Raw genomic sequence first — 11,858 nt, forward strand, 5'->3', positions numbered from 1 at the left:
AAAACATATTGTTATTTTCTATCTATTAAATACGTATTTGACTTAATTGCAATAATACTTAGTTAAAGTTTTACTTTGTTGAAACAAACGTAGATATTGCAAGTATTTCAAGTTTATTTATTTTATCTATTGAATCATTAATTTTTTTTTAATTTTCATTTGACTATTTTTGGAATAGATTTTTATATCTGAAAGCTTAGTTTCAAATTGAACTATGTTACCCTTAAATATAAGGCATTTAAAATAAATAGAATCAATTTTATATTTAATATTTTTCACATTAATTCAAATGTTAAATGTTAAATCTCGCAATATTTTGATTTTATATTTAACTTAAATATGAAATATATAATTTAATAGCTAAATATATATTTATTTAAGTATTTGCATGAGTGTGCTAATATCTATGCTGTAATTTTATATTTAATTTAAATATTATTTTGATTTTTGCATCAGCGTGCTAACATCTATATGTTAATCCATGTTAATCCGCAGTCAAATATGCCGATGATGGCAGCCTGCAGCTGTCGCAGTCGGCGCTGCACCACCTGCGCTGGATGCTGCAGAAGGACGCACTGCGTCAGGACATGTTCCTGCTGGGCCAGCCGGGTCCGCTGCGCCGCCAGCTGGCGCTGCAGTTCCTGGAGCTGACGCAGCGCGAGGTGGAGTACGTGGCGCTCAGCAGGGACACCACCGAGAGCGACCTCAAGCAGCGACGCGAGATCCACGACAAGGCGGCCGTCTACCACGACCAGGGCGCGGTGCGAGCGGCCCTCAATGGCCGCGTCCTCATCCTCGACGGCGTGGAGCACGCGGAGCGGAACGTCCTGCCCATACTGAACAATCTGCTGGAGAATCGCGAGATGCATCTGGAGAGCGGCAAGTTTCTGATGTCGCCCGAGCGGTACGACAAGCTGCTGGAGGTGGGTTATCGAGGATTAGTGGGTCCCTAAGTCCTACCAATTCTACACTAGTAAAAAATAACGTGGGGAATTAACGTATCTCATACTCAATTTCATAGTTTTTAGCTTTGAATTTCACCTATTGCGGTTTTTAGATATACATATATATTATATTTAATTTGAATATTTTCGGAGCAGATTTTATTCGTTAGGGTTTTTATAATCAATATAATATTATTCACATTAATTCAAATATTGTCAAATTAAAGCATGCTTTTTAGTGTGCATTGTATATGAGATATGAGTTATATTAGGATGTGTTATTAAATTTAAATCGAAATATGTTTTAATTATTTATAATTATAAAATTAGTCTGTCAGTTTTCTGTTTTTCCATTAAATAATAATTAATTAAAGATTAGTAATGATTTACTATTTCGAAAATAGGGTTTTAATTTTAATTAAAATCGGACAACGATAGCAAAGTGGTAAATCGACAAAGGGATATAATCTATAGTATTTATTTATTCGTATACTAAATATTTCCCATTCTTGCAGAAACACTCACGGGAGCAGCTGGACGAGTGGGGTCTGCTGCGGGTCTCCGAGCAGTTCCGGGTGGTGGCCTTGGGCCTGCCCACGCACAAGTACAAGGGCACTCCGCTGGATCCGCCGCTGCGGTCCCGCTTCCAGTCGCGCAACGTGACCGCCTACTCCTACGGCGAGCTGTTCGAGGAGCTGCAGCAGGAGGCGCCTTCTGTGCCCGCCGAGCACCTCAAACAGCTGCTCACCTTCGCCCTCACCTTGCAGCAGGCGGATCCGGCGCTCCAGTTGCCGGACTTTCCACTGCACAACCTGCGATTGGGTGTGCAAATGATGGTGGGTTAAGGTCAAACTACACTTTAAAAAGAAACGTAGTAAATCCAAGTATTTCACACTCAAGTCAAACATTCAACGCTTCGATTTGCCCTTAGTTTTTCATTATTCAACATATGCAGATATTACATTTTTTTAATATTTCATTTGTACATTTTCGGTTTAGACTTCAAACTTCAAACAAAATACATTCATATAAAACAGTGCAATTAAATAAACACTCCATTTACTATTTGGTTTGGTATTTAATATTTAATTTAAAAATGATGTGAACAATTTCTACAATCAAATACACATTCATATTAAATAGTGCACTTTAATAAGCACTGTATTTGAAATATAACAGTTTGGATTTTCCTCTGCCATTTTTAAGTTAAATATTTAATATAAATGTTGTATTTAAATATTCCATTTTTTATCACTCATCCAGCCCTCTGAATCCTGATTGATATCTTCCTCTTGTTATGTTGCTTTCCAGGAGGCCAATCCTTTGCTGAGCCTTTACGACGTGCTCAGTCGCTTGTATCCCTACCAGAGCATGCTGAAGCCCGACCAAAAGAAGCGCGTGGAGGAGCTGCTCAAGAAGCTGGACATCCAGTTGGCGCCCAGCCAGAGCATCAAGAAGATCGAGAGTGGGCCAGGGGCTGGTGGCCAGGTGCAGCTCAAGCTGGACGAGCTGCAGCTGACACTGCCCGGCGGAGAGACGGCCCCGAGGAGCTCCAGCTTCGTGGACCTGCCCCACCAGCGGCAGGCGCTGGCCAGTCTGCTGCAGGCCTACGCCGTGGGCGACGTGTGCCTCATGGGCGAGAAGGGCGTGGGCAAGCTGACCCTCGTCCAGGAGCTGCTCCGCCTGCTGCGGCAGAGCGCGGAGCCCATGATGCTCTACGAGGACATGACCAGCCGGGACATCGTGCAGCAGCGCATCACCAGTCCGCAGGGCGACACCGTGTGGCGCGACTCGCCGCTGGTGCGGGCCGCCAAGTCCGGCTCCGTGGTGCTCCTCAATGGCCTGCACCGCCTGCACAAGAGCACGGCCAGCGTTTTGCAGCGGTGAGTACACAGACACCCAGCTGCGGTCGAAATAGTAGTAGTTTTTACACTACTAAAAACAAAACGTAGCAAATCCAAGTATATATACTTAATATAAGATTTTTTTTCACTTTGATATTCATCCTCCGCGGTTTTTAGTTATTTTAAATAATTACTCAACTATTTTTACATTTACATTTACATTTTTATTAAATTTATTTCGTACAAATATGTACTATTTAAAAAATGTACTATTTAAAACCGCTTTAATGTAAATAACTAACCCAATATTTTTATTTTATTAAACTTATATTACATTTATATTTATTTATTAATGTACTAAAATGTTCTTAAATGTACATAATTACCCCAATATTTTTATTTTATCTAACTTATATTACATTTATATTTATTTTGTACCAAAATGTACTTAAATGTACACACTTACCCCATTTATTGGTACCAATACGTGCTTTTTAAAAGGTTGCTAGTAAAATTGCTAACATATGTACATAATTACCCCATGGTTTTTGTTGTTCCAGTCTCATTCACGATCGGGAGCTGCAGCTGTGCGACGGCAGCACCCTGCTGGGTGCGAACCGCTACCGGAGCCTGCTCCAGCAGGGCTTCTCCGCGGAGCAGCTGGCCGAGATGGGCTTCCTGCCGCTGCACGAGTCCTTCCGCGTGGTGGCGCTGGCGGAGCCCCCGCGTCCGGGTGGCGGCCAGCCCAGTTGGCTGACTGCCGAGCTGCTCGGCCTGTTCCTCTACCAGGAGCTGCGTCCACTGCGCCAGGCGGAGGAGCAGCAGCTGCTGGCCCAGCTCTGCGGCGGCTCACTGCCCGCTGGAGGGGAGGGGCTGCTGAAACTGGCCCACTTGCTGCGCTCCTCGCCGGATCCGCTGCTCCAGGGCCTGGCCGGCACACTGTCCACCAGGCAGTTGCTCAAGCTGGCCCGCCGCCTGGCCGCCTATCCGCAGAGCGATGTCCACGAGATGCTGCAGAACACATTCCTGGCCAGGTTCATGCCCGCCCTGTCGCGCAGTGCCTTGGAGCAGGCGCTCCGCCAGGTGGGCATTGAGTCCGGAGCTTCGAGAGTCACCAAGAATCACATATCTGTGGAGGCCAACACCTTGAGGATTAACTCCACCCTTTACACACGAGGAGAAATTACACAGGAAGAGCTCTCCAAGGTGCCCAGCACGCTGTTCTACGAGATGCCCCAGCATATCAGGCTGCTGGAGCTCCTGCTGCAGGACTACCTCAACGGGGAGCACCTCCTGCTGGTGGGCAACCAGGGCGTGGGCAAGAACAAGCTGGTGGACCGCCTGCTGGAGCTGATGCAGCGCCCAAGGGAGTACATCCAGCTGCACCGCGACACCACAGTGCACAGTCTGACGCTGCAGGCCACGCTCAAGGATGGCCAGGTGGCCTACGAGGACAGTGCTCTGGTGCAGGCGGTCCGGTCGGGTCATGTCCTGGTCGTGGATGAGGCGGACAAGGCGCCGGTGAACGTGACCTGCATACTGCGAACGCTGGTGGAGAGTGGCCAAATGGTCCTCGCCGATGGCCGGAGGATTGTGCCAGCTGGCTGTGGAGGCAGCGCACCCAATGCCATAGAAACGCATCCCGATTTCCGGCTCATCGTGCTGGCCAATCGTCCGGGCTTCCCCTTCCTGGGCAACGACTTCTTTGCCGCCCTGGGCGATGTCTTCAGCTGCCATGCCATCAGCAATCCGGATCCGGACTCCGAGATCTTTCTGCTGCAGCAATATGGTCCCGGGGTTCCCCTCAAAACACTTCGCACCCTGGTCAACGCCTTTGGAGAACTGAGATCGCTGGCGGATGAGGGCCTGCTCAACTATCCCTACTCCACGCGTGAGGTGGTGAGCATTGTGCGGCACCTGGAGCGCTATCCCCAGGAGCACCTCTCCGAGGTCGTCTGCAACGTGCTGGACTTCGATCGCTACCAGCCGGAGGCACTGCAGCAGGTCAGTCAGGTGCTGGCCAAGCATGGCATCGAGTGCCTTGCCAGCGAGGAGGAACTCCTGACCATGCGGGGCAAGAAGACCCAGCTGGAGGCCTCCATCAAGCGGCACAGTGGCCTCGGTGTCTCGGGCCCAAAGTTCGGCAAGCTGGATCCCAAGAATGAGCCGCATGTGGGCGGCAACACGTGGGCGGGCGGCAGTGGGGGGCGTGACACCGCCGGACTGGGCGGCAAGGGAGGACCCTTCCGGCTGGACAAGGGCCATCAGGTGCACCAGCTGAGTGACGAGGAGAAGGCCGATGTGCCCGAGGAGATCAAGAAGGCGGCCCGCGAAATGAACCGGCGCGCCTTCGAGGAGAAGCTCCGCGAGATCAAGATGTCCGCCCACGACCACAAGCTCTACGCCCAGTTCAGCGAGCCCAATCGCCGGCCGGTGCAGCAGCTGAAGGCCATCCTGGAGGCCATGCAGACCAAGAGCAGGGAGCGCCAGTGGCAGAAGTACCAGACGCACGGCGACCTGGACGACACCCGGCTGGTGGAGGGCATCACCGGCGAGAAGAACATCTACCGGCGGCGCGCGGAGGCCAATCCCTGGGCCGACCACGTCCAGGAGAAGCCCAACCGGCTCAAGCTGGTCGTCGATGTCTCCGGCTCGATGTACAGGTGGGTGTTCCAAACTCTCAATACAGTACTAAACAAACAAAAGCGATCATAAGGGGTTATTAAATAAGCGAAATTTGGCCAGCAAAAATCGCTGTCAAAGATGGTTAAATTAAGCCATTAACAACTTTTTTGTGTCTAATCTTCGCAAAAAAATGTGATGTAACCCCTTATAAAATATTCAAAATATATATTTTATTCGAGTGATGTAGCTTGTCGGTCTTATAGCGGCCAAAAAGATCAGTATCTTGGCCATAACAATAAAAATAATGATTCGATGGTCGTTAAAACTGTTATAAACTCGTTACGTTAAAAATTAAAAAAAAAAAGTAATGTAAGCCCTTTACTTCACATGTACTAACATATGTGCTTACAGGTTCAATGGCTACGATGGACGGCTGGACCGACAGCTGGAGGCCGTGGTCATGGTGATGGAGGCCTTCGAGGGCTTCGAGAAGAAGATCGTCTACGACATCGTCGGCCACAGCGGCGAGGGCTGGGAGATTCCGTTCGTGGCGGCGGGCAGTCCGCCGAAGAACGACAAGGAGCGGTTCGAGGCCATCCGGATGATGCACGCGCACTCGCAGTTCTGCTGGTCCGGCGACTCCACGGTGAAGGCGGCCCGCGAGGCCTGCTCCACGCTGGGGGCGGAGCAGGACTACGACAACGCCATCGTGGTGGTGCTCAGCGATGCCAATCTGCAGCGCTACGGCATCGCGCCCAAGGACCTGGCCGTGGCCCTCAAGCGGGGCGAGCCGAAGGTCAAAGGTTATGCCATCTTCATTGGCAGCCTGGCCGAGGAGGCCGATGAGTAAGTACACAGTAGAACGCTAAATACTTAGTTCAAAGCAATCGCTAGGTTTTTGATACTCAAAAAAATTTACAACACACAAAAAAAAACAAAAATGGTGACCCCAATTCTTGATGAAATTTGAATCTTCTATTTGTATATGTGTAGATTCAAATTATTAAAAAATACACGCTCCAGAAAGTTAGTGCCTTTGTAATGTATTTCTCTTTATTTTGAATTTTGAGCCTTTTATTTTAGAAAAAAACATATGATTGGTGACCTCTATACTTTTCTAACCTTTGATGAAATATGAATCTCTTTTTGAACCTATTTAAAGAAGTATGCCTATATTTTATTATATCCATTTTTTTTGAACTAATTAAAAAAAAGTATGTTCTTCATGCCTTTGATATGTATTTTTTTTTATTTTTAATTTTTATTGCAAAAAATATTAGTATAGTAGTAGTAAATATGAATCTACTTTTGATCCTGTTTTAAGAAATTAGTGCTTAGTTTTGGAATTTTTTAAGTTTTATCAAAGGGTATGAAGATTATATTACAATTAAAGGTAGCTGCATGGATCGAAATTGGTGACCCCAATGCGTTCTTCAGACTGAGACATTTTAATGACATTACCTATTAATATGGATAATATGATGTACTAACCTTGTAATGGGTGACTCTATCTGACATATCCTTCTCCTCTCCTTTCCAGAATCAATGCAGAAATGCCGGCGGGCCAGAGTTTCGTGTGCATGGACCTCACCAAGCTACCTCACATCCTGCAGCAGATCTTCACCTCCTCGCTGCTGTAGTTACTTGAAGTGCAATTGCAGGATACCCAGGAATGGGATTACAATAGATTAGGTTTATGTTGAACGCAGTGTTGATAATTCCAGTTGTAGTTAAGCCTGAATTGAGTCTATAAATCGAGCAATAAATTGTACCATACTGATGGTAAATCAAGGAAACATTGTTTACTTTTACTTTTGCATTTGTATTTTTATTGTTTATTAATTGCCTTGCTGTTTATGCTTGCTATTTGATTACTTGTCATATAATTTACAAATTACATAAGTATTCAATACACAAAAAAAAAAACAAAAAAACAATTTCGAACTCGAGGACTTCTCTGGCAGGGATGCTCATACTCTCATTCTGGCGGGGATTACGGGGTATTACAAAAAATAATCGATTCGTCGTGGTTTTACAATAATTAAATTTGGTATAAAAATCTAAAACAATTTCCTTCGTTTTCTTTTTTTGTTCTTTTTTTTCCTCATGTTACATTTTACATTACACTTTAGTTTTTCTCGATTTTTGTTTCTTTTTGTTGTTGTTGTTGTTTGTATATGCATTTCATTATTTTTATTAAATATTGTTGCAAATTCATGAATTAAAGTGTGTTAGCAAAAACCGCTTAAATATACGCGTGTATAATATATACTCTTGATCCGATAAATAAGGTGTGCGAAGTGTGTGTGTGTATGGGACAGCTGTATTTTCACCAAACACACCTTTTTGCAGCTGGAAGTATTCGGAATATTCGATAAATATTAGCACTGTTTGTGTGGAAGAAGTCGAACTGAAGAGCGAAATGTGGGCTGTCCCAGTCACTTATGTCGCACACCTTACCGCATAGTCTATACAAGTTTTGATCCTTGCAAATTCTCATGATCTATGGGATAGGGATTTCGGGATTTCAGAATTTCGGGATTCGGAATTGGATTGATCGCGCTTACACATGTATAATTCTCGGTTGCTTTCTCCCCGATCGATCGATGGATTGAGTGTCGTGTCTATATAGAGCTAACTTTCTTACAGATATTAATGCTAGAAATTTGCCATTTTTTAATAAACCGAATCGAGGACAAAAAAATCGAACCGAAACACATGCCTTTGAATTGATCTAAGGACACACACACACTCAAACGCACACGCACACACAGTTGTTGGTTTGGGGATCCGGTATAAAAGCTAAGTTCACTTAAAAACATAACAACAAAGTTGGGGCCCATATATGTATGTATATTTAGGCAAGCAGGCGTACGCGTAGTTTGTAGAACCTCAAAACTTATTACACTTATGTACAGGAAACTCAAAACTCATTTTCAATTGGACGACATTCAAGTTACATAAGGGCTCTCTCTTACGAATTCTAAGTAAATTGGGGGGCAAAAAAAACAGTGCGTTTCGGGGCTGTAAGGGGGGGGGGGGGGGGGATTTGTGAAACTGTTAATCAAATATCCTGAGTGAGAAATTAAGTGGGTGGCTGAACTTATTGCAGAATGACTTCGAGTGAAACCTTGGGGCTCGACTGCTCTACGCTCCCGAAACGAACTGTACTGGGGGGCTACGATTTCGCTGCACTGGACTGAGGAATCGGATAAGAGGGAGGTAGTTCTCTTACAAAACGGGTTTCTATTTACAGATTATGATAGTTAAGGAGTTGCCACGCACACGCACACACGCACAACCCGCAGCAAAGATTCCGTCTAAATTCGCCAGCACACTATATATAATCTCTGTATTCTAAGCACAAATCGGTTGCTCCGCCGCCTCCCCTTCCACATTTCTAGATCTTCTAACTTCGCTTCACCTATAGTATGTACACAAATGACAAAAGTTCTCTGCACCTGGGCCCTGACGTAGCATATATCCTATATACATTATATATGGCATAAATAGATATCAATTTATAAAGACTAAACATTAAACACACACACACAAGCACACTCACACACAGATAAACACACACAGACACACACACACACACACACACACACAAAGACGTACAAATTTTGGCGATTTTCAAGTTGATTGCAAAAGGTTTCCATATATGTGTGTACTATATGTATAATAGATATAGCAGTTTTACCAGTTAAAATACAGTGCGTGGCATTGATTTTTTGTGGATTTTACTTTAACATTTCTTTGCTCCTATACCCACGAAACGCACTGTATTTATCCTGCCTGCACTCTTTCTCAATTTATCTCATATTCTCTTTATCTTCAAATCTATTTGTTTCATATTTTAAAAAATCATTTAAAATTATAAATTAATTTTCCAGTGCCTTAAAATATATTCATAAAAAACAAAGCATAAAAAATACATAATAAAATGACTTAAAATTTAGCAAAAGCTGCAACAGCAGTGCAACTTATATATATATATATATATATATATACACAGACATCTGGTGTAAATAGCTCTGGTTAATCAATCGTTTTTGTTTGGGTACAATAAAATTTCAATAAAATAAAATAAAAACATGCTCGTTCTTCTCTCAAAAGAAGGTTGAAAATTTGCGTTTGTTCTGGTTCTGGTTGGAGTTTGCGTTTGTGTTTAGGCTTAGGTTGTTGTGGTTCTGGTGCGGATGTTGGTGGTGGTGGTGGTGGTGCTGCTGCTGCTGCTGCGTTTGGAGCTGATGATGATGTTGGTGATGATGCTGATGACTATTGGGTCCTATTCCATTGCTCATTGGCTTGAGGGGCAAAACAGGAACGCAGGCATAGGCGGCCGGCTCCAGTTGGCCACTAGCACTGCCACTAGCACTGCCACTACCACTGGTTGCAACTGGAGCAGCTTGGCCAACTGATGGGGGCATCAGGAGCACGGGCACCACCACGGGTTATACGGAGATCTCGTAGTTCATGTCGTAGATGCTGGCCCTATCCGGCGTGCCCGAATTGGAGGCGTTGCCCTGGATTAGTTGCCCGCCGCCAACGCCGCCCTGCTGATTGTTTGCCATTGCCATTGCCGTTCCGCTCGTGGGTATGCCACCATTCTGCTGCTGCAGCTGCTGCTGCTGCTCCAGCGACTGCATCTCCATGGAGTCGGTCATCTCCAGGGCCCGCACAAAGCTCATGGGACGCGTGGGCGTCTGCTTTCGCTTTATCTGCGGCGAGGGCTGCGTCTGGTTGGCATTTCCCAGCGGATTGGGCGGAAACACGGCCACCCCGCCCCGCAATGCTGGCTGATAGACGGGATTGCTGCCCGTCACGCTGGCCAAACTGCCACTGCTGCCAGCTGCTCCCGATCCCGATCCCGATCCCGATCCGCCATAGCGCAGAATATAGCCCTGCTGGCCAGCTCCGGGCACTTGAGGCATGGTGGTGGGACTCGTCGGGTTGGAGCGATGATATGAGGCGGCCTGTTGTTGCTGCTGCTGCTGCTGCTGTTGTTGCTGCTGCTGCTGGATGGCATAGTCCTGGAGTCGCGAGTGCGTCATGATCAGCGGATGGGCTCCGCCGCCCGCCGTCATGTACTGGGCATGCGGCATCACGCCGGCGGAGGCTCCGCTGCTGGACAGCGTGCCCGCACTGCTGCCAATCCCGCTGCTGACCACCTGTTGCTGCTGTTGTTGCTGCTGTCCCACTGAGCTAGTGAATCCCGGCGACGTGTCCTTCCACATGTAAACGCCGCGCTGCGGACTGCCCGCCAGCTCACGTATATTATCCACCGTGTTGTTGGACCGCGCGTACGACAGCTCGCCGCCGCCGGCCACGCCAATGCCGCCCCCGCCGCCGGCCCCCTGGCGCACCAGTTCGCCCTCGGAGAGGAAGCGCCGCTGCGGACTGCCGCCGTAGGCCGCCTGCGCCAGAGCGGCGTGCTGCGGATGCGCCGCATGTACCGCCACCTGCTGCTGCTGTTGTTGTTGCTGTTGCAAAGCTGGAAAAGAGAGAGAGAGAGAGAGAGAGCGAGAGAGAGGGAGGTGAGGTTAGGCCAACACTCAGTACAAAGCTGGTTGTAAACGATGCAGCAGTTCTGTTTATAAACAGTTTAAGGGGTTATCTTTTCGTGCAAAGTCATAGTTTCGAATATTTTCAAGAATTTAATGATTAACTGTTCAAATTTAACATTTTTTAAGATACAATAAAAAACCGGGCCAGGTGTTCTACATACTATTTCAATTAAAAACCTACAGAATTTGTATAAAAAAATTACAAAATATAGTCAAATTTTCTGCCTACTAAATTTTTATTCATTGTGGCAAATTTGCTCAGCTAAAAGTTGTGCCTGAACTGGAAATTTGAATTATACCATCGGTTTAATTATTTTTGATTCTTTAAGGGTTATTTTCTCGACGTAATGGCTTCAAACTGAAAATTGAATTGAATTTATTCTTTAGTTAAATGCCTTTAAGGGCCATTTTCTCGACATTGTGTTAGGCTTAAAGAGGGGTTTAATCTGAAAATGGTAATTTAACCTTCGGTTATGTGTGCCCACTCACCCTGCTGCTGTTGCTGGTGCTGCATGAGGACGCGCTGCTGCTGGAGGAGCAGTTGCTGCTGCTGCTGCTGGATGCTGGGCGCCTGCGGATGCTGAGGCGGCAGACCGCTGGTGTACTCGTAATAGGCCGCTGCTGCTGCCGCCGCCGCTGCCTGTTGCTGTTGCTGCTGCTGCTGCGCCACCGCCTGGGCATTCAGCCCTATGAAATCGGGGCGTCTCGGCTGAGTGGGCGTGCCCGGATTAGATCTGTTAAAAGGTACACACACAAGAGAAACGGGGATTAGTTAAGGGAAGTGTTAGATATTTTGCCAACGATCGCAAAGCATGCTGAGAGGCGAGCTGCTGCAAAATTAACAAAGACTGGATGTTAGAACTTAACGGCTCGGT

At 46.4% G+C, this 11,858-nt stretch overlaps 2 protein-coding genes across 8 annotated transcripts in view; one reads left to right on the forward strand and one right to left on the reverse strand.

The window, feature by feature from the left end:
- Positions 1-488: 488 nt before the first annotated feature.
- On the forward strand, positions 489-7,209 carry LOC128266027 (von Willebrand factor A domain-containing protein 8-like; the record flags this gene model as incomplete). Its single annotated transcript, XM_053002294.1, has 6 exons — positions 489-923; positions 1,460-1,780; positions 2,256-2,827; positions 3,349-5,451; positions 5,825-6,259; positions 6,954-7,209. Coding segments are annotated over 6 exons (3,966 nt in total), but the record flags the coding sequence as incomplete, so codon positions are not given.
- Positions 7,210-7,493: 284 nt separating this feature from the next.
- The window catches only part of LOC128266028 (palmitoyltransferase ZDHHC8), a 37,480-nt gene continuing 33,115 nt past the window's right edge, over positions 7,494-11,858 (reverse strand). For 5 of the 7 annotated variants that reach the window (XM_053002299.1, XM_053002297.1, XM_053002298.1 and 2 more), the window contains 2 exons: positions 11,473-11,717; positions 7,494-10,910 (listed from right to left, as the gene is read on the reverse strand). In XM_053002299.1, the coding sequence (XP_052858259.1) occupies positions 9,871-10,910; positions 11,473-11,717 (1,285 nt within the window). In that variant the 3' untranslated portion in view covers positions 7,494-9,870. Of the gene's footprint in view, positions 10,911-11,472; positions 11,718-11,858 lie in introns of those variants that run through there. The other 2 variants (XR_008269004.1, XR_008269003.1) reach the window with 1 other exon arrangement.

This window comes from Drosophila gunungcola, unplaced genomic scaffold, assembly GCF_025200985.1.
Source record: "Drosophila gunungcola strain Sukarami unplaced genomic scaffold, Dgunungcola_SK_2 000231F, whole genome shotgun sequence".
Taxonomy (NCBI): Eukaryota; Metazoa; Arthropoda; class Insecta; order Diptera; family Drosophilidae; genus Drosophila; species Drosophila gunungcola.